This window comes from Schistocerca cancellata, chromosome 5 (assembly GCF_023864275.1).
Source record: "Schistocerca cancellata isolate TAMUIC-IGC-003103 chromosome 5, iqSchCanc2.1, whole genome shotgun sequence".
Lineage (NCBI taxonomy): Eukaryota > Metazoa > Arthropoda > Insecta > Orthoptera > Acrididae > Schistocerca > Schistocerca cancellata.
Genome location: NC_064630.1, coordinates 614,101,059 through 614,128,928, shown reverse-complemented (window position 1 = coordinate 614,128,928; position 27,870 = coordinate 614,101,059). Strand labels below are relative to the sequence as shown.

The window sequence follows — 27,870 nt, the reverse complement described above, 5'->3', positions numbered from 1 at the left end:
AACGGTGAACATCTAAGAAGTTCAAAGAAAGGAAGTTCGTTTCCCATTTTTGTGAAACAGTGGAGAGAGCCTCGTGGATGAGATGGAAATCACTGCAACAGTGGTTTTCGATATGGTGAGATGTTTTCACGAACTTTCCCCTCCGAACGCGTGAATATTTTAATGTCTCCCTCATGCATTAGGGGTTATGACCATTATAATAAAATAAGAGACATAGTCTAAAAGTAGTTCTACGAACGCTATGCGAAGCACTTAAGTGTGAATTGCAGAGCAGTAATGTAAATGTAGAACCTGAAGTTGCGGTAATCTCTCGTGTGTCATGGAAATAAGCTTCCACGGTCACGTAACCACTAAAGATCGTTTAGCGAATCAAATGTTCAATTGTGTGAATTCCTAAGGTACCAAAACTAACCTAAACTAATTTACAATAAGAACAAAACACACACACACACACACACACACACACGCCCGAGGGAGGACTCGAACCTCCGGCGGGAGGGGCCGCAGAGTCAGCGCTTCAAACAGTACAGTCTACTATGGAAGCGGCTTTTGTTTACAAAATTTTCTGTAACAGTGGATATTAAATGAAAGGAAGCCAGCCTCAGCAAATACATTCAGTGCCGAATATTAAAGAGAGGTGAGCAACGAAACGTGCAGAGAGTCAGTTAATGTTTAATCTACAAGTCAGTCTTGGAATTAATGTGGCAAATTATTCAAGAGTGGTAATGGAAAGTATAGATGGAGACTGAGAATGCGAAGGGAGAGAATATAGGGCTCACCACCATATTTTCAGCAAAAACCATACGCTGAACGTGTCAACAAATAAATAGAGGATGTCTCAAATTTTGCGCTTAATTTCAATGTTCTATAGCAGGAAAATGAATTAAGACAGACAAATTCGTAAACGTTTGTTTGTGTGTGTGTGTGTGTGTGTTCGAGATTGTCTTGAGTGAAGCATAATGACAACGTCTGAAGAAAAAGCTTGCTGTTTGGAGTGGAGTATTCAGATCAGTTCGGACAAAGAGATCCAAAGGAACGTGTAAGTACGGTATAGGAACCACCCATCTTTGCGGACGTCGATACGTCGGCGGTACAGAATTTTTGTGCAGACATGAAGCGTTGATATGAAGCAGCAACCTCGAACAAGTGCAGCCGACACAGAACGGATATGTTTGGCTTTTCAACGTTCATTGCAGAAATCTGTTCGGAGGCCGTCGCGGGAGCAGCAAAGCACTGTGGCGACCCTGCACTAGGCCCTTCGGAAACGATTGCAGCAGTTGTACACATTGAAACCAGACGACAAGCCACAACCTATGCAGTTCACTTTGGACGTCCTTCACCTTTAAAAAGAGGGTGACAATTTTGTAAATACCTAACAGTTTTTGACGAAGCAGCATTACATTTGCGATGTAAGGGAAACAAATACAAGTCTCGCTTTTGAGACCCAATCATTCTGAATTGGTATGGTGGTTGATCGCACTGCAGGACCACTTTTATTCTTAGAAAAGGCGGTTACTTCTACCAATTACCATGTCGTGCTGGAGCTGTTTGCGTTGCCACAGCTAGCTGAGCACCAAGACACAGTAATTTTCCAAGAAGGCGGTGCAGAGTTACAATGCGCTTAGACTGTGCAAGACGTTCTAGTCCAGGTTACTCCAGATTGCTGGAAAGACAGGTGTGGTTCAATCTCCCTCCCTCACATTACACCTGTGGGCTTCTACGAGGGTGTGTCAAGAACAGAGTCGGCCAAACGCCTGTCAACCATACCATTGATTTAAAGAACGACATCGTTGCTGCCTCTTCCGCACTCGTTGAGGATATGTTGCGCCGACTTTGGATAGATCCTATATACAGGCTGGATGTTGTGCGTGATAGCACACATGCACGTACTGAAATTGACTGAATGACTTAAGAATTTTGCGAGATAGTGCGTCACATAAGCCAAACATAGTGTGAATATTTTAATAAGTTTGAATGCTGTGGCACATTTGAATTGTACTGTATCTTTTGAAACATCCCTTACTTTGCCTTAATCGTATATAGCACAGTGTCATTACTGTGTTGTTGAGATGAAGGGCCGGCCGGAGTGGCCGAGCGGTTGTAGGCGCTACAGTCTGGAACTGCGCGACCGCTACAGTCGCAGGTTCGAATTCTTCCTCGGGCATGGATGTGTGTGATGTCCTTAGGTTAGGTAGGTTTAAGTAGTTCTAAGTTCTAGGGGACTGATGACCTCAGAAGTTAAGTCCCGTAGTGCTCAGAGGCATTTGAAACATTTTTTTGACATGAAGGTAGTCTGCTGCTTTATGGGAGTGCAAGTGTTTGTCTGAGGAATATCGGTAGATTTTGACGTAGCTGAATTCCACAAATTTTTGTTAGTTCACCCACCAAAAGTGATTCAAACATTACAGATTGGCACTTATTTTTTAATAAATCGACTAATTTACGTGCCTAAATTTTTACTTGGCGGCAGAGATTTCTTACTGTTCTATACCTAACGGTCTCCTTAAAATATGAGATTGGGCTGCTAAGATTTTTTTCTCCCCTACTACCCTACCGTCAACTGAGCGTGAAATTCAGTCTGTTGTTATACTCACCCATCAGGTCCCGTGAAGCACCACCGGTACCACCCATTTCGTTAGGCACCAGATCTCTGTCCACATGTTTGAATAACTCTTGCGATCCCGGGAGATGGACGTGAATCTGTAGGCAAGTAATTCATTAGTGGTAAATGACTTCACACAATTTCTGTCACTGTATTAGGAGCGTGCCACATTTATATACAGCATTACAAAGAGCAAGGAAAAACTTGTGTGAAGTGGTTCACGTTTAATTTAAGTTATTTGTTTTAGTATCCCACTTCTTGACTGGAATGACATAAGCTTGTCGTTACGGAACGCAATGCATGAGACTTTTAGGCTCAATGAGCGCGGGGGTAGTAGAGAACCTATTGTAAGGACGCAATAAAGAAGGAGGCAACAAAGCCTGCGAGAGAGTAATGATGGAGCCTTCGTTTTAATAAAGTCACAGTAACTAAAACAATAAGTGATCCTTGCCTCAATGGTCTAAGGGAACTGCTGATATTCTTCCTGGGGACCGTAGCAGATCGGTATCATGACCACTTGAGACAGGCGTGGAAGTGTGAAGTGCTAGGCTCTGCACCTATTGAAAATTTTCCGACAGTCACCTTATACTCGTAGTTAGAGACACAACGGTAGTCGAATAATATTATTGAAACACTCATACTGTATATTTAGTTGATATCGCCTATGTGAGGGCTAAAACGTAGCACAGGACGTGGAGAAACGTGCATAAATTTTTATCGTCCTTGCATACGTTTGGAATGATGGCAATAGAAACCTATGCCCCCATAGTAACACTACCAAAAACAGGTAGTATACAAATAGTACTGTCTATGGGGAAAATTTAATTTAGAAACCGTGGAACTGCTGAAAACACGTTAATGTTAAGCATTTAACTGTAACAATCCAATACTTGTAATAAACAATTTTGGAATGCATTCGTATTTCATTTTAACCGTTAAAATACGTACAATAACTGAATATTAGAAGTACTGTATGACTCGAGAACTTACAGATTCAGTGTCTATGTCCGCATACACTATCTTAAATATGGAAATATGATGTTGAAGTTACATTTACAAATATCGGAATAACAAAAACTTGCTCATTCTAGGAGAAAGTTCAAACTTGACAACATTTATTTCCTACGAAGTTCAAGACCAACGTATTACTTCCTATTCCCTACTGCACTTATTACTTTTTTAAACTTTTGGGAATTTAAACATTACCGTCCACTGTACAGTTTGAGCAAAATTAATAACTGGTTTCCTTTTTCTCTATGTTGTCTTGTTTATTTTGTTCCAAAACATTGAACCAAAATCTGTTTCGGAAACATCTCTAATTCTTAAAAAGAAGCAAGCCTGGTTAAATTCCGCATACTAAATCAGAACTTCACTGACAAACACTTAGAAGGTGCCAGCATGGACCAAACCTATGAAAAAACTCTATAAACACGGCTCTGAAACACATATCTTAAGAGCTAGACTCTTGTGTCACAGATGGGAAGATGAACAAGCTCATAGATCTTAAGCTACGCACTTTACAGCCCGTGCTTACCAGACTTTTCTCTTGTTTTACTTCATACTACCACCTCTGGGAATTCTAGTTCACCAAGTTTTTTTGGGTATTTATAGTCACAACCTTGTCTCATTGGTGATCATAGTGTGGAACATTAGCTCTCCGACTAGCTTTGCACTGTTAAGTACAGATTTCACACTGCCCGCTAAATGTACATAAAGGTCCATTAAAGAATGTACAACTTTTTTTTTATTTTTAACCTTATGCCTTGTTTGATGCGGCCCGCCACGAATTCCTCTCCTATGCCAACCGCTTCATCTCAGAGAAGCACCGGAAACCTACGCTTTCAATTATTTGCTGCATGTATTCCGACTCTGTCTTCCTCAACAGCTCCCTCTAGTCCATTGGAAGTCATTCCTGACGTCTTAACAGATGTCCTATCGTCCTGTCCCTTCTCCTTGTCAGTGTTTTCTACATATTCCTTTCCTCCGCGATTCTGCGCAGAACGTCCTAACTCCTTACCTTATCAGTCTACCTAATTTTCAGCACTCGCCTGTAAGACCACACCTCAAATGTTTTGATTCTCTTCTGTTCCGGTTTTCCCATACTCCATATTTCACTACCATATAATGTTGTGCTCCAAACATAAATTCTCAGAATTTCTTCCTCAAATTAAGGCCTGTGTTTGATACTAGTAGACTTCTCTTGGCCATAAGTGCCCTTTCTGTCAGTGATAATTTGCTTTTGATGTCCTTGCTCCATTCATCATTGGTTATTTTCTGCCTAGGTAGCAGAATTCCTTAAGTACATATACTTCGTGACCATTAATCCTGATGTTAAGTTTCTCGCCGTTCTCCTTTCTGCTGCTTCTCTTTACTTTCACCTTTCTTCTATTTACTCTCAATCCACATTCTTTACTCATTAGATGGTTCACTCCATTGAGCATATCATGTAATTCTTCTTCACTTTCACTCAGGATACCAATGTCATCGGCGAATCGTGTCATTGATATGTTTTCACCTTGAATTTTAATTCCACTCCTGAACCTTTCTTTTATTTCCATCATTGCTTCTTCGATGTACAGATTCAACAGTAGGGGGAGGGGGGGGGGTGGAGGAGATTGCCTCCCTACCTTGCACCCTTTTTAATACGAGCGCTTCGTTCTTGGTCGTCCACTCTTATTATCCCCTCTTCGTTCTGGTACATATTGTATATTACCCGTCTCTCCCTGTAACTTATCCCTTTTGTCTGGGGTTTTCGAACATCTTGCTCCATTTAACATTGTAGAACGCTTTCTTCAGGTCCACAAGTCCTATGAACGTGTCTTGATTTTTCTTTAGTCTTGCTCCCCTCTTATCAAATGGTTCAAATGGCTCTGAGCACTATGGGACTTAACACCTGAGATCATCAGTCCCCTAGATCTTAGAACTACTTAAACCTAACTAACCTAAGGACATCACACACATCCATGCCCGGGGCAGAATTCGAACCTGCGGCCGTAGCGGTCGCGCGGTTCGAGACTGAAGCGCCTAGAACGGCTCGGCCACTGCTGCCGGCTCCCCCTTATCTCCTGATAGAGATGATTACTTATTATTCGAAATAATGCACTGATATATGGAACTGTCAGTCAAGTTGAACAGTCGATCACTTCGGGGAGATACACTGTATACACATTTATGTATGTATGTTCCACATCTCCACGTAACTCACTGGCCCGATTTCAAGCAAATTTGGTACACATTTTGAAGGGTCTTGATATTAGCCCCTTCATAATGTTTAAATAAAATGTAACATAATTTCACATGTCCTTATACCAATTCAGTAGACACCCCAGGAAAAGTAATCACCAGCTAAGCATGTCCAATTAGCCACAACTCATACATTCGCTGAATCTATATTTATTCTATGTCTCATTTTATATCCGTGTTTTAATTTCTTACCCATCTGGGCTTCCTACACCTTCTCTACAGTTAATTAAATGTGTTTATATTGTACTGCTATACTCCTTTCTTAGAATGACAGAGTGCTTGAAGGCGTATGTATATCGAGTTTCCGTAAATGTCTGGTGACGGGTAAACTTCTTATCTGCTACTGTGGCATTTTTTCCAGCTTTGGTGTAAGGTCGGATGGTGGCAAAGAGGTTTCGTTCCCTTTTAGTGGAAGCGCTATTGTGCTTTTGGCAATGTGCGGAGGGGTGTTCTTTGACAAAGTCCGCTACCTGTAAATTGGGATCTCGATTAGGTCTGGGTGTTGCTCACTCGCTCTTGGGATTTTGAAGAGAGAGGTTGCCCATGGCAGCTCGTTTGCAGCAATCAATATGCAAACTGAGTCTGTGTGTGAGTTTCAGTCTAGTCGAAGTTTTAATTCATTTCTTTTCTACCTTCAGATCTTTGTCATCATGCAGAATATTTCATTCGAAATCAAAAGTTTTAGGCTTTTTTGTAATTGTTTGATTTTACTAGTAGTTACTATCTTCAACCAGAAATATAGATGCGTGGTGTACGAACTCTACCTAGTCTCAATTAGAATTAGTACCAACGTGAATGTGCATGTGTTTGTGTGTGTCTTATATTATTTCTTCTTCTGTTTCCTTAGCTTCGGCGGTATTCCGTAATTTCCGTCTGTCAGTGGGTGTGCCTCTATTGGCTCACTCCCACGTGCTCTTGGTATCTGTTTCATCTTGTAATTATTCTGGGATAATTTCCTTATATGGGTAGTCTCTCCTACGTATTAACACGTATTAACCGAATTTTCGGAATATTTAAGTCTTTTTGGTCTGACTTAGTGTGGCTAGGGCCACGTGACTGAAAAACAAACGAGCATTTAGTTCTTCGGTTTTCCATTTTTATTCTATACTTGCCTGCACGTGCGTGCTGTGTTTTACAGGCACTGCCGATTTGGTCTGCATTTCGGATCGTAATTCTCGTTCAATTCCACGGCTTGAGTTTTCCCTACTTACGCCAGTGAAGCAAACCTTTTGCAGACTATATGTGTTTGTGGTGCATGTAATTCTTCTAGGCACTTTTCTGTCTACTGTGTGGTGTTGTTATGAATTTGAAGTGGCTATGTCAAGCAGGCACCAGCAATCGTTACGTTTTTATATAACTATGCAGTGCTTTTCTAATTTGATTAGGTAAAATAAATTTTAAATCTAGTTTAAACTAAATTTCACTGTTAATGGTTTATCCCACATATCACAAACTCTGTTTCATTGGATACATTTGACATCGTTTGTTCCTTGTACAGTTCATGCAAGCCTATGTATTTAATTATTTATTTATTATTTAATCGCTTGCTAAGTAAAATTTGAATTTTATAAAGTATATTCCTTATGAACAGATCGATTGCCTAACGGAGAACAGATTGCACACTTTCATTTGAGGAGAGGGCCTTAGACACCTTGCGGTAAATTACAATAGTTTATTATTCGCGTAATTTTAATAGACACAGTTCACAATTTCCACAGATACCCCTCATAATCCCTACAGCTAACTTTGAACGTGCCTTACTGTCTGGAGAGAATCACTATGGCGATAAGAACCACATACCTATCAGAGGAGCGGGAAGAAAGTGAAAAATTGTGTAGCTTACGACACTCGAACACTTTATTCATCTAGTATTTGAAAATGAGAGGACATAGTGATTTGCAAAAATCTTCACACACAGTTTCCAAACTTTACGAAATCCTTTGTCGCTAGTAGCCCCCACAAAATGATGGAAGTAAAAAAGTTTAACGCTTTCCACTTTAATGCAAGAAACTCCCACACTACGCTGTAATTTATTGCTTTTTTACTACTAACTGGATAAAAAACAAATTTTGCCACAGTATTTTTATATACCACAGAATCTACGTGGAAAATTATATTATTGTACGAAACGTAGTTAATGGCTCTGAGCACTATGCGACTGAACTTCTGAGGTCATCAGTCGCCTAGAACTTAGAACTAATTAAACCTAATTAACCTAAGGACATCACACGCATCCATGCCCGGGGCAGGATTCGAACCTGCGACCGCAGCGGTCGCTCGGTTCCAGACTGTAGCGCCTAGAACCGCACGGCCACTCCGGCCGGCAAACGCAGTTGAGGACGACATCATAAACACTGAGATGCGTGAAAAAATACCGGATCGGCTTTGACTGTTTATTACGTCTTTAGTAGCAACTGCATTCACGACGTATTTGACAAAAAGTATTTGCCCATACCGCTAAATGTATCCGGAAAAGTTGTCACTCGACAACACACCCTCTTTGATTAGTAAGTAAAACGTCATTGATACCCAACTCAAACACCACTACTGACTACGTTCTGAATAAAAATCGTCAGCAATGGCGATGACTTCCTGCATGAGAACTTACCCTCGTACTGCCAACAGCTTTGTCAAAGAGGGCAGAGGAGAGGACAGAGGTTCTGGGCACTTTCTTGCCCTTAGTGTGGGAAACTGCCCTTACAGGCAGAAGAATCAGCAATGATCAACGGCATAAGGATGCGGAAGGCAATGGAAACCACTGCATTAAACACACATAGTGTGTATTCATAGGATATGCAACACAAAAAGTGTGTGATGATATCCCCATTGGCAAAAGATTCTGGACTAGCTCCTCATCCGGATCGTCACCATGGGACTGCCAAGGGGTGGGAGGTGGGGGAGGTGATCATCAGAAAAAAATTGAGTAACCAACGAAAGCGGAATCCTCTACGAGTCAGGGCGTGGAATGTCCGAAGCCTGAATGTGGTAGGGAAGCTAGAAAATCTGTAAAGGGAAAGCTAAGGCACAATCTAGGTACAGTAGGGGTCAGTGAAGTGAAATGGAGAAGTGACAAGAATTTCTGGTCAGATGGGTTTAGGGTAATATCAACAGGTACAGAAAATGGTATAACGGGAGTAGGATTCGTTATGAACAGGAAGGTAGGTCAGATAGTGAGTTGCGGTGAATAGTTCAGTTATAGGTTTGTTCTCATCAGAATCGATAGCAAATTAACACTGACAACGATAATTCAGGTATACGTGCTGAAGTAATAAGCCGTAGATGAATAGATAGAGGAAGTGTGTGAGGTTATTGAACGAGAAATTCACTATGTAAAGAGAGATTGGAATGCGGTTGTAGGGGAAAAGTGGAAGAAATGGTTACAGGGGAATAAGGGGTTGGTACAAGGAATTAGAGAGGAGAAAGACTAATTACACTTGGGAAAGGTCAGGAGAATATTTAAATAAGATTATATCATGGTCAGGTAGAGATTCCGAAATCAGATGCTGAATTGTAAGGCGTATCCTGAAGCAGATCACAATTTAGTAGTGATGAAAAGTAAGCTGTAAATTAATCAATATCACGAAGAATCAGTGCTCAAAGAAGTGGGATACTGAACTACTAAGGAATGAAGATATCCGCTCGAAGTTCTCTGAGGGTATAGATACTGAAATCAGGAATAGGTCAGTAAGAAGTTCGCTTGAAGAGGAATGGACATCTCTAAAAAGGGCAACTACAAAAGTTGGAAAGAAAAACTTAGGCAAAAAGAAGGTAACAGCGAAGAACCGTGGGTAACAGAATAAATATTTGAGTTGATCGGTGAAAGAATGAAGTACAAGAGCGTCCCTGGGAATTCAGGAATACAGAGATAAGGACACTTAGAAATGAGGCAAACAGGAAGTGTTCGGAAGCGAAGGCGAAATAATTCCATGAAAATGTGAGGAAACCGAAAAAGAAATGATTGCTCAGAGCACTGACTCATCATACAGAAAAATCAGAACAACGTTGAGTGAAATTGAAAGTAAGGTTGGTAACATTAAGAGTGCAATTGTATTTCACTGTTAAACGCAGAGGAAGAGCGGGTAGGTGGAAAGAGTTCACTGAAGACCTCTATATGGGTGAAGACTTATCTCATGACATGATATAAGAGGACACAGGAGTCGGTATAGAAGTGATAGCGGATCCAGTATTAGAATCAGAATTTAGACGAGCCTTCCAGGCTTTAAGATCGAATAAGTCAGTAGGGATAGATAGCATCCATTCAGAATTTCTAGAATCACTCGGGTAAATGGTGTGCAGAATGTACGAGTCTGGCGATTTACCATCTGACTTTTGGAAAAGAATTATCTACGGAATTCAGAAGATTGCAAGAGCCGGCAAGTTCTAGAACAATCGCACAATCAGCTAAACAACTCATACATGCGAGTTTCCGAAAAGAATAATAAACAAAAGAACGAAAAAGAAAATTTGGGATGTATTAGATGACGCTCAGTTTGGCTTTAAAGACACGTATATATGACTTGTCGACCTGTAACAGGCGTTCGACAATGTCAAATGGTGAAAGATGTACGAAATTGTTAGGAAAATTGAAGTAAGCACAGGGAAAGATGGGTAATATACAATATGTATAAGAACCAAGAACGAAGATGCTCGGATTAAAAAGGGTGTAAGACACCCCTTCTGTTCAATGTATACATCGAAGAAGCAATGACGGAAATAAACGTTCAAGAGTGGCATTATAATTCAAGGTGAAAGGACATGAATGATAAGATTCGTTGGTGACACTACTGTCCCCTGTGAAAGAAGAAGAAGAATTAAAATATTTGCTAAATGGAATGGAGCGAAAACGTATAATGAGTACAGAATATGGATTGAAATTAAATCGAATAAAGACGAAAGTAATGAGCAGTAACAGAAACGAGAACAGCGAAAGACCTAACATCAGGATTGGTAATCACGAAGTAAGCAGCAAACTAACACATAACGGAGGGATCAGGGAGGACATAAAAAGCAGACTAGCATTGGCAAAAAGATCATTCCTAGCCAAGAAAGGCTGTTAGTATGAATTATAGGCCTTAATTTGGGGAATGAATTTCTCAGAATATCCGTTTGGTGCACAGCATTGTACGGTAGTGAAATATAAACTACGGAAAAACAGGAACAGGATGTAATCGAAGGATTTGAGATGTGGTGCTATAGGAGAATGTTGAAAAATAGGTGGACTGATAATAAGGTAAGGAGTGAAGAGGTTCTCTGTAGAATCGGCGAGGAACAGAATGTAAGGAAACATTGACAAGAAGAATGGACGGGATTGTAGGATATCTCTTAAGACATCGCCGAATAACTTCCGTGGTACTAGAGGGAGATGCAGAGTATAAAAACTGTAGAGGAAAACTCGTATTGAAATATATCCAGCAAATAATTAAGGAAGTTGGTGCAAGTGCTGCTCTGAGACAAAGATGTTGGCGGTCCGTATCAAACCACTCAGACGGGAAAAAAAAACGTGTAGATCAGCAAATATGACTTCATAAACACTGAGCTGCATGAAGAAATGCCGCGTCATGCGCTATGTTTTAATTTATTTCGTCTTTGCAACTAACTCTATTCCCAAAAAAATACGCAGACAGTACAAAGATATATCACTAAATATATCTGCCAAATTACACCACTGTACGACGCATTGTTCAGGAGACATGACGTCAGTGAGAGTGAACTGCCGGAAATAGAAGCTACAGGAAGAAATTCACTAGAGATACAGGTGAAATATGTGTACAAATATGTATGTATTTTCGTAAATATATGTGCAATACACTGGGGACTGATGACCTCACATGTTAAGTCCCATAGTACTTAAAGCTATTTGCAATACACTAACAGAGAAAAATCTCAACACCGAATTCTAATCAATGTAGCGTAATGAAATTTCGGTTATACATTTGCTAGGTAATATATTTAAGCGATTAACATTGCAAGATCACTGGTTAATGAAGGCGTGAGATGAGCCCCTGGAAATGTAAAATGCTAGTACATTAATAGCAACTGTAAGCGCCAGAATGTTGAATGCAAGGACGCAAACATGTACGCGTTGTGTTGCACCAGTGCCGACTGTCAATTTGTGGGATGGTCATCCATACCAGTAGCGCTTCGTCGGTCAATACAGGGACGGTTAATGCTGTTTGTGGATGACACTGGAGTTGTCCGATCATGTCCCTTATGTATTCGACTGGAGACAGACCTGATGATCGAGCAACCCAAAGCAACATGTCGACACTTTGTAGAACGTGTTGGGTTACAACATCCGTATGAGGGCGAGCGTTATTCTGTTGAAAACACCACCAGGAATGTTGTTAATGAATGGAGGCAAAACAGGCCGAATTACCAGATTGTCGTACAAATTTGTAGTCAGAGTGCGTGGGCTAACCATGAGAGCGCTCCTGCTGTCATACGAAATCGCACCCCTCACCAAAATTCCAGGTGTAGGTCGAGTGTGTCTAGTACGCAGAGAGGTTGGCTGCAGGCCCGAAATTGGCGTCCTAACAATGCCACTGTTACCGAGGCAGAACACGCCTACATTAGGAAACACAACAGTTCTCAACATTGCCCTCCAGTGAGCTCTCGCATGACATCACTGAACTCGCAAATGGCGGTGGTTTGGTGTGAGTGGAATGTACTCTACAGGGGGGCCTGTCTTAGAATGTCTTTGATATAAGCGGTTTGTAACAGTTTGTTGTCTCATTGTGGTAGCAACCGCTGCTCCAATTGCTGCTGTGGACGCAGTGCGATGCACCAGAGCCACCCTCTCAGTAGTGCCACGCGGCAGTTCGCAGACCGGTCTTCTTGCGATCTTACATTCCCGTGACCACCGCTGCCAGCAGTCATGTTCAGTGGCTATGTTCCTGCCAAGGCTTTCTGCAATATCAGAGAAGATGCATCCAGCTTCTCGCAACCCTGTTACATTACCTATTTCAATCTTTGTTAGGTGTGGATTATGGTGTCTTTGTCGCCTTAAAGGCGTTCTTGATTAACTTCAGCTCATCGCGTCCAATCTCAAAGGTAATTACGCACACGAACGCTACACTTCTCATTTTAAAGCAAATTAGATTTGCATCCTCATAATAACGCTACTAGATCCATTGTTATACGACTAGCGCGAACTTTGAATACATGTCATCGAATGATGACTAACTTTGGTTTATGTCGCACAACTCCACCTTAGATTTGCCACTTTCTTTCCGTCAGTGCATATTAACATGTGCGTGTTCTGGCAAAGCTTCTCCTAAGTATCTGCGTTGATTTCAACCAAACGTGATACACATATTACTAGCTGTAAAGAAATACTGTGGGAATATGTACCAGCAACCTTCTAGTGGAGTGGAGGTGGTAAGGCTGAGAGGAAAGGGGAGAGGAGCATGTGGACTTGAACACAGATATGAGGGAGGAGGACTCACCGACAAAGAAATGGGAGGGGAGAAATGGAGGGAGGGGGGAATAGTAGATAGATATGACATCAAAAACACTGAGCTAAATGAAGAAATGGCGCGTCATGCGCTATGCTTCATTTCGTCTGTCAACTAACTCTATTTCCAACACATTACGCAGACAGCGTAAAAATACACCACTAAATATATCTGCCGAATTACACCACTGTAGGGCACATTGTTCAGGAGACATGCCTTCAGTGAGAGTGAACTGCCTGAAATAGAAGCTACAGGAAGAAAATCACTACAGATAAACAGGAAAGAGGAGAGATGGATATAGAGAGTGTGGAGTAGGCGATGATCTGAAAGAGGGAAGAAGAAGTGATGGGCATAGAGATGGGTGAGGAACAAATAAACGTATAAAGTGAAGAGAAGATGGACAGTGAGAAGAGGCAGAAATGGACCGAGAGAAGGGGAGCAGGAGATGGACAGAGAGAGAGGCAGCTGGAGATTGAATCGGAGGTGGGGAATGGAGGATATGGAGAGAAGCAGAGCAATTAGAGGAGGCAGGAGGAGACAGACAGAGACTGGGACAGGAGGAGAAAGACAGAGAATGGAGTCGCGAGGAGGTGAAGGAGATGGACAGAGAAGAGGGCGCGGGTAACAGGTAAAGAGGTGGGGGGGGGGGGGGAGTAGGTAGAGATGGGCTAAGAATCTGGGTTAAGTGCATACCTTTGCAATGCCAGGTAGTCAGCTAGTTGTATTATACAGGAAAAATATTCTAGAAATTAGTCTACTAAGCGTCGTTTTGGCAAATATCGGGTTCTGAAGTTCAAACGATCCCTACTCTTGGTGGTAATTAGTAAAAGAACAGATGGATTACTCGCTTCCAAAATTTGCTCACAATAACTGTCTAAATATAAGATATAAAGCGTTCTATAAATGTCAACAGCTTCCGAATCACGTTTGTTAGCATTTTATTGGTTCTATATTCGTAGTGAAACACAAAAGTTCTACTGTAACAGTACTGAATGTTGTGGGATTGGCAAAGGACAAATTTAGATTCCGATATGCCACTGGATGCCGATACCCAGGGTATTGTATTTAATGAAGACTTTTGCAAACTATTAAAATGAATTATTTTTAGGGTGCAACTGTGAACAGCAGAAAACAAGCAATGAGTAACAGTGAGAAAGAGGCAGCACGTGATGAAAAGTTGAAAATAAGAGGAAAGATATCAAAGCTGTGTTGAAATGTGCTGACATTGAAAGCAAGAAAGACAAATGAAAGGTTAGGACTCGTCAAGAAAGCTATCCATAAAAACATTACGATCTCAGTAACAGCCTTATTAGGAGAGACGTCTCTAACTTTTATTTCTGCAATGCAATACTGGAGAGCAGTATAAGTGGACGTTAGCATTCGGGAAGAATGTGCGTCCAAGGATAAGAAGGCAATTTGGATGTACTAAACGCAAAGGTAATTTGAATACTGAACATAAAAGACGTGGAATACCTAGAAAAATACGTTAATGTTACGAGAATACATTTTGGAGGAAGCACGGGTCAGAAACGTTTTAGATGGATACAATCATTATGTAGGAACGATTAAGGACTCTAGAAGAGTCACTCATGCTGGTGTGAAATAATTATTTGATACTTAAGAACAGTCTAATAGAGAAACCCGTTACTGGAGCTAACGGGGCAGGAAGTATCTTGTATTATACGATTGTTGCATATTCAGAATGTGAAATAGCGTCTGTAGTACTGTTTCGGTGAAAGTAACAATCGGTTCACTTCATTGTGTTCATTTAGTAAATAATTCAACAACAATACTATTACTACCGACGTAACATTTTTCGTTTTCAATAACTTAGTGGGTCATAATTGTCTGGAATATGGAAAATTAGTTGCTTAACTGCTACATTTCTAATACTGAGAGTAAGAACACACATATGGCTCTGAGCACTATGGGACTTAACATCTGAGGTCATCAGTCCCCTAGAACTCAGAACTACTTAAACCTAACTAATCTAAGGAAATCACACACATGCATGCCCGAGGCAGGATTCGAACCTGCCACGGTAGCAGTCGCGCGGTTCCGGACTGAAGCGCCTAGAACCGCTCGGCACCGCGGCCGGAAGAGTAATAACAATCATTTGCTACTCACAAGACATAAAAATTAACTATGCACGGGGCTGATTGGTGTATTTAAGGCTGATTAGTGTATTTACATCGATCGAAGCCAGACACAGAATCGTTGCTCATTGAAATTAGGAGCTATCTCAGTAGCAGAAATTCATTTATGAATGATAAAACAGAAGATAGTAGACACAAAAGTTTGAAATTCACTGTGACCGACAGTATTTTTTTCATAAGCAGGTGCGTCTGCGTAGTTTAAGAAGCGTCAAATGTGCTTACTAACCGATTATCGAATAAATATACCGCTTTTTCTTTTAATATGCAGTTAAAAATAACCGTCCTGTAATTCATAAATTCGAAATTTTCATTTCTTATTCTTAATGGTTGTTTATTTCAGTTTCGTGCCGTCATATTCCAGTCAGAGACGTGTTAAGGCAAAGGAGAAACTTCAGTGGTTTTGCAAATCAAATTTATTACATAATACATATAAACTGGCGAACATCACTGCTTTTTGGGCTATCATTAAAACCAATTACCAGAGCGCTTGTAGTCAAATCCACTTACTCACCCTGCTCCGCAGTTTCTCCGGAATGGCTGGATACACGATTGAAAGTAACATATCAATTACCTTCGGTGCATTTATCAAGTGTACGGCCACAATACGGCGGGAATATGCTCTCTGTGAAATGCACATGAAAACAAAAGGGACAACGTTAGTTTACAGTGCAACACATAGATATAGATTAATTAATATTGTGAAACGTATCAGTCAATCTGAGAAAAATTTAAGGTGAAAATCATATTATGCTGCCAACCATTAGACTTAAGATTAAGTCCCATGTTGGTTCTTAAATTCGTGCGCAGCTTCCATTTGAAGCAGTTAATGCGATTCGTGCACAATTCCATGTATACGTTGGTTCTTCTCCCCTTTCCTTTGCTCCGATTCCCCTCCCCCCCCCCCCCAAACTTTCTCTTTCCCTCTCTCTCCATCTTTTAAAATACCAAATACACCCCGTAAAAGAACCCTGCGGGAGCTCCAGTGAAGCAAGTTGAGACATCGCTGATTCCATCATCGAAGGAATTATTTGTGTGGGAACATCGTTACGGGTCGGACAGAGGTACATGAATTAGAACATTCTTTGGATATGATATTAATACCGTAAATATGTGATATATTCGGCAGAATAGATTCAGTACCTGATTTGTGAGTTTTAACAAAAATTTATGCTTAATCGCACCTAATCAAAGGCGAATGAGTTTTCCTAACAAGACCTACATTTTGGAGCAAAATTACTTAAAATGGGACAATTTTTAACCAAACCTCTTGCTCGTTATTAAGACGAAGAGCAATACAAGAGTGAGGAATATGACGTAAAACTGCACTTATGAATACTTATAATCCCGCAGATAATATCGAAGACCGTTGGCGACAGCTGAATTCAGTTGTACAGAATATCTGCACAGCAGCTCGTCGCATGTGTTAATTTGTAAGATACGAGGGTGAATCAAATGAGAACCTTAAAGCCGGCCGCGGTGGTCTAGCGGTTCTGGCGCTGCAGTCCGGAACCGCGGGACTGCTACGGTCGCAGGTTCGAATCCTGCCTCGGGCATGGGTGTGTGTGATGTCCTTACGTTAGTCAGGTTTAAGTAGTTCTAAGTTCTAGGGGACTTATGACCTAAGATGTTGAGTCCCATAGTGCTCAGAGCCATTTGAACCATTTTTGAAAACCTTAAATATTTTTTAAATATTATTTATTGTGCAGAAGTGGTACAAGGCTGTATCACTTTTCAACATAATCTCCCCCACGCTCAATGCTTACAAAGTGTATAAATTCCTCTAGAAAAAAATTCTTTTGGTAGTCCGCGCAACCACTCATGCACCGTGTGGCGTACCTCTTCTTCAGAACGGAACTTCTTTCCTCCCATTGCGTCTTTGAGTGGTCCAAACATACGGAAATCGCCTGCGGCCAGGTCTGGTGAGTGTGGTGGATAAGGAAGACACTCGTTTCCGGTTTGGTGGAGGTGAACCCAGGTTTCGTCCCCAGTAACGATTCTTGCAAGGAAGCCGTCACCTTCTCGTTCAAAGCGCCGAAGAAGTTCTTCACAAGCATCAACACGTCGTTCTCTCATTTCAGGAATCAGCTGCCGTGGCACCCATCTTCGTGAAACTGGAGCACATCACGCACAATGTAGTGTGCTGACGCATGACTAATCTGTAAACATGCTGCAATGTCATTCAGTGACACTCGGCGGTTTTCCTACACTATGGCTTCAACTGCTGCAACGTTCTGTGGAGTCACAACTCGTTGTGCCTGATCTGGACGAGGAGCATCTTCCACTGAAGCCACACCATTTGCGAACTTCCTACTCCATTCGTAGACTTGCTGCTGAGACAACTATGCATCACCCTACTGAACCTTCATTCGTCGATGAATTTAAATAGGTTTCACACCTTCACTACGCGAAAACCGAATAACGGAACGCTGTTCTTCCATGGTACAAGTCGCAAGTGGGGCAGCAATCTTTATACTGACACTGCGACGGCATGTGTGCATCTGCACTATGCTGCCACCTACAAGCGATTCTGCACGCTGTTTGTAGCACGCTACCAACTTACAGGACAACGGCGCGAAATTTCGATTTGTTTTTACAAATTCAAGGTTTTCATTTGACTCACCCTCGTAAATCGTTATTATTATGTAATATCATTCTCAAAGGAGACAGTCAGTAGATAACATAAACAACAACAAGTACAACAAGTACTACTAATATTATTGTATCAATTAAGCTATCCTAACTTAATGATTATAAATTTTTTACTTCAGTACAAATTTTACTTGTTTGATGAAACTCTCCACGCTAGCCTACCCATCTAAGCCTCATCATCTCCGAACAATTACCGTAACCTACACCAATTTGAATGCGCTTGCCGTATCCTTGCCTTATTCTCCCTCCAGTTTTTACCCTCAACACTCACATTTATACTACCAAATTGACGATTCCTTGATGCCTCAGGATGAATCCTCTCTAGTGATCTTTTCTTCCTACATCTGCATCAACAGTCATACTCCGGAAGCCCATCGTATGGTGCGTGCCGGAAGGTGTCCTATAACACTACCAGTCATTTTCCTTTCTGTTCACTCATAAATAGAGCGAGGGAAAAACAACTATCTGTATGCCCCATACGAGCCATAATCTCTAAAAATGGCTCAGAGCATTATGTGACTTAACATCTAAGGTAATCAGTCCCCTAGAACTTAGAACTACTTAAACCTAACCAACCTAAGGACATCACAAACATCCACGCCCGAGGCAGGATTCGAACCTGCGACCGTAGCGGTCGCGCGGTTTGAGACTGAAGCGCCTAGAACCGCTCGGCCACGCAGGCCGGCCCATAATCTCTTCTAATTTTATCTTCATGATTCTTACGAGAAAAATTTACGTTGGCGGCAGTCAGTCTGAAACGCCCGTTATCTAAATTTTCTCATGAGCGCTTCTCGATATGTCGCCTTCCCTCTAGTGATTCCCAACTGAGTTCCAGAAGCATCTCCGTACTACTTGCTTGACGTTCGAATCTGCCACTAACAAACCTAGCAGCCCACCTCCTCATAGCTTCGATGTCTTCCTTTAATTCGACAAGATGCGGATCCCAAACAGTCTAACAGTACTCAACAACAGTTCACGTTAGTGTCATGAATGCGGACTCGTTTACAGATGAAGCACACTTTCCTAAAATTCTTCCAACAACCTGAAGTCTGCCACTCACCTCCCCCAGTATTCCATTTCATATTATGTTGTTTTGTAGGGCGGGCAACCACAGCCAAACTTCGACATTTTTCCAAAGAAAATTCCGCACTGGCTGTACCAATGATTTTTATTAAATCTGCGACCGGTTCCGCGCCACTTATCGGGGCATCCTCAGGCAATCTGTCAAAAAATAATATAATAAAGAGCTCATATAAACTATTCGATCCCTCATTTCTGGGGTACAAACTGAACTTTTGAACAATCAGTTTTTTGAATGAGGCAAGAAAGTACTCACATACGCTATTTATAACATGGTAACGTTGATCATTGCCCCGTAGCCACTCCCCAACATTCACGTCCAATATACCGCCATCTGGTGAAAGCGGTAGTTAAAGTTTAAAAATATTTTTTTAAAAAATTTTAAATGATGGGAGCGGCAATGACCTAGAAAATAAGAAAATAAAAAGAATACGATGCTGATAAAACTCCCCTAAACACGAACGACGAACAGCGCAACCATTACATGATCAAACAGCGGAATTAGGGCCATGTAAACATATCAGAACTTACCGTGCAAGCTGAGAGGAGCCGCGCGACACTGGACACGCCAGAGGCCGGATGACGTGTACAAGATGTGAAGAGAGGGTGGGAGGGGAGGGGTGCTGAACATTTCATAAACAAATTCTTATGTCTATTTTTTTTAAAGTCTAATACCATACTAGGTGGCCAATATAAAATACGGCAGTTAGTTAAAACCGTAAGAATAATAAATGTGGTGGTTCAAAATATGGTTCAAATGGCTTTGAGCACTATGGGACTTAACTTCTGAGTTCATCAGTCCCCTAGAACTTAGAACTACTTAAACCTAACTAACCTAAGGACATGACACACATTCATGTCCGAGGCAGGATTCGGACCTGCGACCGTAGAGGTCGCGCGGTTCCAGACTGTAGCGCCTAGAACCGCTCGGCCACACCGGCCACCCAAATGTGGTGGTTCTGAATGCGTAAGGCCCTGAGTACGCATAAAAATATATAGGACAGAACCTACCAACAAGAGAACTATAGGGGTAAAGCTACCTGTTTAAGTACTCAAAATTTTCTAAATGACCCTTGTGCCTCAGAGCGATCTGGGCATTAAGTGAGGAGCGATGGGATTTCAACCTCTTCCAAAACATTAAGGGTGTTGTCCTTATTTTCCACGTGTAACACCCGCATGTTGTTCTGGATAGCGGGTCACCATATCACCGATTGATGCTACTGTTTGCGCTCTTCGTTGTTCGTGTTTAGGGGAGCTTTATAAGCATCGTATTTTATTTTTATTTTCTAGGTCATTGCCGCTCCTATCATTTAAAAATTATTTAAAAAAGATTTTTAAATTTTAACTACCGCTCTCACCAGGTGACGGTATATTGGACGTGAATGTTGGGGAGTGGCTACGGGGCAATGCTCAGCGTTACCTTGTTATAAATAGCGTATGTGAGTACTTTCTTGTCTCATTCAAAAAACTGATTGTTTAAATGTTCAGTCTATACCTCAGAACTGAGGGATTGAATAGTTTATATGAGCTCTTATTATATTATTTTTTGTACAGATTGCCTGAGGGTGCACCGATAAGTGGTGCAGAACCGGTCGCAGATTTAATAAAAATCATTGATACAGGCAGTGCGGAATTTTCTTTGGAAAAATATTTCATATTATTTTGCAATGTAACGCCTAGACATTTAATCGACGAGACTGTGTCAAGCAGCACGCTACTGGTACTGTATTCGAACATAATGGGCTTGTTTCTCCTACTCTTCTGCATTAACTAACATTTTTCTTAACTTAGAGCAAGCTGCAGGTCACCACACCAACTAAAATTTTGTCTAACTCATCTTTTCTTCTCCTACACTCAACAGCGACACCTTCCTATGATCAGCAACCAATCATTGACTGCTGCTTAACCTGTCCGACAGAAAATTTATGTACATAGAAAACCACACTACCGTGGGCCACTCCTGACCATACCCTTGTCTCCGATGAACACTCGCCGTCGAGGACAACGTACTTGGTTCCGATACTTCAGAACTCGTGGAGCCACTCTCATACCAGGGAACCTATTTTGTATGATTGTACCCTCGTTAACAATCAACAGTGTCGTGTGGTGTGGTGTCAAATGCTCTAGGGAAATCTAGGAATATATAATCCGCCTGTCGGCCTTCATTAAGGCTTCTCAGGATCTCATGCCAGAAATGACAGTTCCGCACGAGCGATGCTTTCTAAAACCGTGCATATTTGTGGACAGAAGCTTTTCCTTCTCAATGAAATTTGTTATATGCGAACTCAGAATCTGTTCAGCCGCAGCAAATGGATGTTAAGGACATTGGCTCTGAGCACTATGGGACTCAACTGCTGTGGTCAGAAGTCCCCTAGAACTTAGAACTACTTAAACCTAACTAACCTAAGGACATCACACACATCCATGCCCGAGGCAGGATTCGAACCTGCGACCGTAGCGGTCGTGCGGTTCCAGACTGTAGCGCCTTTAACCGCTCGGCCACTCCGGCCGGCGTTAAGGACATTCTTCTGTAATTTTGCTGAGTAGCTCTTTCACCCTTCTTATACAGAGGAGTGACCTGCCCCTTTTTTTTCCAGTGGGCCAATGCTGTAGAGTACGTTTCGCAAAACCGAATTTATTTGGGTACCATCAGGACCTGGTGACTTATTTACTTTCAATACTTTTAGTTGTTTGTCTACACCAGTGATGCTTATTACTATATTCTCCATGCGGGAGTCCATGCAACGGTCAAACGACGGTATGTTTTTACAATCCTTCTGCGTGAACGATTTCTTGAATGCCAAATTTAAAACTTCGGCTTTTGTTCTCTTATGCTCCCCCCCCCCCCTTTCCCCTACACTTATCAACTAGTGACTGGATAGAAGCCTTAGATCTACTTAGTGGTTTTACGTAGGACCTACACTTTCTCGAGAGTCCGCCCCAGTAGCTGAGTGGTCAGCGTGACGGATTGCCGTCCTCCGGGCCCGGGTTCGATTCCCGGCTGGGTCGGAGATTTTCTCCGCTCAGGGACTGGGTGTTGTGTTGTGTTCATCATCATTTCATCCCCATCCGGCGTGCAGGTCGCCCAATGTGGCGCCGAATGTAATAAGACCTGCGCCAAGGCGGCCGGACCTGCCCCGCGAGGGGCCTCCCAGCCGATGACGCCAAACGATCATCATCATCACTTTCTCGAGTTCTGGGCAAGGCAGGTTGCTAAGGTGTGACGGTGGTAGTTGCCGTAAGCTTTGCGCATCGCTCTTTTTGCAGACTCGCTAATATGTATTAAGTTTTGCATGTGGTCATTTGCGAGCTCTGTTTGGAACAGAGCGTGCAACTACCTTTGCTTCCTAAGCGTTTCTTTCAGTCAACTTGTGCCAAGTTTTTCCGCCTATCTCGATTTATTATCTGCTCATTAGTTATTACATCTAACCATCTAATCTTCAACTGCCATCCGTAGAATTATAACAAATAATAATATCAACTAAGCTATCTTAATTTAATAATTTATTCCACTTTCGGATTCATATAAATATAGTTAAAATAATTACTCGTTTAGAAGGTAGGGACAAAACACCTTCTTAATTTATTTCCTGGCAACATTTACATCTAGATTTTCGTCACCACTATGGCTGCTAGTTCGTAATTCTACATAGAATTTCTTTTCGGAGCTCCACTACTCTGTTCAGCGTACATTACGTAATATTGTCAAGCGATATCACTAGAAACAAATAGAAAAACTAGGCAGGCATTTAGATAGCAACTACGCCTACAAACAAATTAGTCACAGCAACTAGATAATGAAATACTTGCTTCCATAGATTTTGTAGTTCTAATTGACTACAATGACAGAAATATGACAGCGAATTTTTTTAATTTTGAAATCTACTAAATGGTTAGTGATAGATGGCCTTCATTATGAATATAATCATGGTCAATGCAGAAATGGAGTCAGATTCGGTTATGCATCAGACGCGATCGTATACTCCGAGCTATACATCTCTGTAGGACTGCCTGTTGCGAAGAAACCGGTTTTCAGAGACCTGCTTTGCGTAATTTTGACCGTGAATTCGGTTATTTAAACTCAAAGGAAACCTGTATTACTTTCCTAACTTACCGAAAGGAACCATGTAAAAGTCTTGTTACAAACATCAGTAGAACATTTAACACGAAAACTCTCACAAATACATTCGTGAATAATTAAGAAACAACGATAATTTCGTTTAGATACAACTGTAGAAGACAAATATACTCGCACATGACAATGAGGTTACCACAGTATGATTTCTTATTAAACGTAAACACAGTTTAGATAGGCTCCACCATGAGAAAATATTATCCTACTTCGCGTTTCTGTGGTCACTGGCTGGTCGGACGTAATCGTTGTATAGATTTGACTTCGTATATGAGCGATTACAACGTTCGATACGCATGGGTCTGAGTCTGACGTTCCTTACACGGTTTGAAAACAGTGTCTTATTCAATTCCACCCAATGATATTGATATTACGAACCATACGCTTTTAACAATCACGATCGCGAATTTACAGTTCTGGCGAGAACAGCGCCACACACTACAATCAATCTGAAAGTCTTCACGGCGATAGTTAATGTTTTAGTGCGCGTGGTAGCTCATTAAGTTGCACACGAGATATTAACTCGAAAGTATTTAGTTTAAACAATTCCGTTAGTTGCAAAATAGTTCAGTTCTCAGGACAATAATAGTACATTCCCGCAAACGTTGTCACTGCTGTTTATATTACTGAATGAAACTAACAATGTTAAGAGTCTAAAAAAAAGGAACGCGGCCATAAATTTCTATGTGCTTCAGTCTAGCACGATTACACAAGCTAAACCACACGGATCCCACAAAACTGTACACCATCCGTCTGCACTCTTCGCATGCAACTGTCGATATCGCCCTCACTTCTCTTTTCATACAATAGTGCTGCATATTGCAACTGACTCTGCACAGCGCATTGCACATAAGCATTACAAAGAAAATGAAACACGTTCTAAAACTTTTGCACATTGAGTTGGAAGAGATTCTTGCAGCAATGTAAATAAACCAAAACATAGTAACATATCGCATTAAAAAACAAAACTGAACAGAAAATAATATTCTAAACCATCAAAGATATATCGGGTGATCAAAAATTCAGTATAAATTTGAAAAAAAAAAAATTGTTCAAATGGCTCTGAGCACTGTGGGACTCAACTGCTGTGGTCATAAGTCCCCTAGAACTTAGAACTACTTAAACCTAACTAACCTAAGGACATCACACACATCCATGCCCGAGGCAGGATTCGAACCTGCGACCGTAGCGGTCGCGCGGTTCCAGACAGTAGCGCCTAGAACCGCTCGGCCATTCCGGCCGGCTAAATTTGAAAACTGAATAAATCATGGAATAATGTATATAGAAAGGTACAAATTGACACACATGCTTGGAATGACATGGGTTTTTATTAGAACAAAAAAAATACAAACGTTCAAAAAATGTCCGACAGATAGCGCTTCATCTGATCAGAACAGCAATAATTAGCATAACAAAGTAAGACAAAGCAAAGATGATGTTCTTTCCACGAAATGCTCAATATGTCCACCATCATTCCTCAACAATAGCTGTAGTCGAGGAATAATGTTGTGAACAGCACTGTAAAGCATGTCCGGAGTTATGGTGAGGCATTGGCGTCGGATGTTGTCTTCCAGCATCCCTAGAGATGTCGATCGATCACGGTATACTTGCGACTTCAGGTAACCCCAAAGCCTATAATGGCACGGACTGAGGTCTGGGGACCTGGGAGGCCAAGCATGACGGAAGTGGTGGCTGAGCACACGATCATAACCAAAGGACGCGTGCAAGAGATCTTTCACAAGTCTAGCAATATGGGGTGGGCGCCATTCTGCATAAACATCGTACGTTCCAGCAGGTGTTTATCAGCCAGGCTGGGAACGATGCGATTCTGTAACATAACGGCGTACCTCTCACTCGTCACGGTAGCAGTTTTGCTGTCCAGTGCCATCTGTCGGACATATTGTGAACTTTTTTTTCTGTTCTAATAAAACCCCATGTCATTCGAAGCATGTGTGTCAATTTTTACCTCTCTATCTACATTATTCCGTGGTTTGTTAAGTTTTCAAATTTATACTGACTTTTTGATCACCCTGTACGTACAGAATAAATAAAACGGAAGAAAAGAATTGAGAAAAAGAGAAAAATATCTCTCATTATTAGCAATATATTCACACTGTTCATAACATTAATATTTCGTGAGAGATACGCACCCTGACAATAGTTTCCAGTGCCCGAATGTCACGGACGCCTATCTTCATTACATGTGCAGCTGAAAGATTCTTCATATCCATGATGATAATGTAACCAATAGAATAGTCGAATGAAAGAATGTATTCTGTGGCCATTAGTTTCAATTTAGACACCATGAACATCTCCATGTTCGTTGCGTCGGGACAAATGTCAGTGAGGCAGGTTACTCGGTGACCGTCCTCCGTGAGACGTGGCATTATTACCAGAGTCCTGCAAAGTAGTAACAAACTGCTAAGGCAAAAATCGCTTAACGTCTACATCATACACTGAATAGAGTTTTCGAAACGAAAGAGTGATCTAGGCACGTACCAAGGACGAACGAACAGGGGCTTCCCGTCTTGGTGCCTTATTTTATGTTCATGCTCTACATTTTCTAAGCAAAAAAATATTTTTTCATACAAATAGTTGTTAACAAATAAAATTATATATGTTGAACACTATTTAAATATCTTTTGGACTGTATATTTACGAGCCTATACATCACAAAATGGCGGCCAAAAACCAGTGCGCCCCTAACAGTTCGTACGATTGAGGGTGAAGTATATGTCTGCAATCAAGATTAAACATATGTACGTTATCATAATTCAGTTACCTAGAGCATCAACAACGAAAATTAAATTTCCTGAAGTGCAGTTCAAAATGGCGGCCACTTGAAAATGTATGTACGGAAAATCGACCTATTTTGTTACCTTTAAATGAAAACAGATAACAAAATTTATGAAAAATTCATTTTCCCTTTAAGGTTCAAGCTAAAATTACAACTGCCCATTTTATTAAATCTAAATCGGCATCCAATTTTACCAAGCTGTTTTTTAATCGTGCAGATTACTTTAAAAACTTGACTTGAGAAATGCTATTTAAAGTTTTGAGTTAGTTTTTCTCTGTATACCTTTAAAACATTTCAACTTTCCATTAATCTGCTGTTCATTGTCCATACAGTGTGTAATGCGGGAAATGCATATCCTTCTATTTCCATCTATTGTACTATAGATTTTTCCTTATTTTGTCACCTGAAGATATGACATTTCTGTCTCTTTATATATTGTAATTGTTTTACTGTTTGTGTATATATATATATATGTGTTGGTTTGTTTTGTGAATATTATTTGTTTTTATACGCTGGGTCTGGCCTAGGGAAAACTATGCTATCGAACGAATACATCAATAGGTCGTGTGGAGAACCAAAATGTTTAGGATCTTAGGTAGTGTTAACTCTGCCGCGTGGAGTGCGGGCAAAGCAGAGGGAGTTTGGCTGGGGTGGTGCAGTGGAGCAGGTGTGTTGTGTGATGCTCCCGCGAGTTGCCGCGCTTTCGGGGTTGAACAGTATGTAATTGCACTCGACTTGCGATGATAGTTTCTGACACGGTGTCGCGGACGGGAAGCATTAGCTGGCGCACATCAAGAGCCCGTTTCGCCTGGTGACCGTGTCGAGAAGGAGGCGCGCCAACATCCAGCTTCTGCAACAGCGACGGCCGACAATGAGTGTCTGTCGCCACCTCCTCGATCGACGGCTTCAAACCTTCAATCAACCAACAAGGAAGACTGGAAGCACATAAAGTTTTAGAACTGTATGGCAGACCTCAGCTTTTAAAATTGTTGCATCACAAAATTACCTTTGTTGCTCATTGTCCCAATTGCATTACCAAGCAGGGTCCCTTCCTTTTCCGGAATGAACCCGAGTGTCGTTGAAATTCAAACGCCAGCATCATTCGATTTCACTGCTTTAATTTCAAAGTTCAGTTAAGGTATTCATAGCTGGCTACAATATTCAGATTACACAGTCACAAATTAAGAGAGCGAATTTTGTTACCGTATTTTAGCTTACCTGTGACTGCAGCTCAGCTTGGTATGTACTAAATTTTACTATTGTTAATTGTTCAGAATCGTTTAATTCAAGATCAAAGTTAAATCTCTTATTTCTAAATTGCGTAGATTCCAGTAGCTTTTGAAATGATTGTTGAGGTAGTCCAAGACTAACCGTATTTTACTGAATTTCGATGTGCTTCAGAAAGAAAGCTCACTATTAACTTCAGTCACTAAATTAACTTTCAATTTTCCGGTTTTATTAATTCTTTTGCTAAATTAAGACAGAGTGTAGTGAAATTTATTACTTTTGACAAACTTTCAGTTTTCACACTACACGTGTCAACCTTCAGTTGCCACGCTTCTAGTACTAATTATATGTGTAATAACCTTTCCTTTTCAGTTACTATAGTAATTGTCCATAGGACTGGCGACCGTAATTTCCCCCATATCTCAAATATGTAATTACCGCTAGTTAATTGTTAACGTAATGGCCGCACATTTACTTTCTTTATTAACTTTACCCCTTTTCAAAAGTAATTTCCACCAGTTTCATTGGCA

The 27,870-nt window shown here is 41.2% G+C and overlaps 1 protein-coding gene across 5 annotated transcripts in view; it reads right to left on the bottom strand.

The window, feature by feature from the left end:
• LOC126187641 (retinol-binding protein pinta-like) overlaps positions 1–27,870 on the bottom strand; it is an 80,190-nt gene that overhangs the window by 18,741 nt on the left and 33,579 nt on the right. For 4 of the 5 annotated variants that reach the window (XM_049928840.1, XM_049928839.1, XM_049928842.1 and 1 more), the window contains 3 exons: positions 25,467–25,716; positions 15,967–16,077; positions 2,595–2,700 (listed from right to left, as the gene is read on the bottom strand). In XM_049928840.1, the coding sequence (XP_049784797.1) occupies positions 2,595–2,700; positions 15,967–16,077; positions 25,467–25,716 (467 nt within the window). The remainder of the gene's footprint in view (positions 1–2,594; positions 2,701–15,966; positions 16,078–25,466; positions 25,717–27,870) is intronic. The other variant, XM_049928841.1, reaches the window with a different exon arrangement.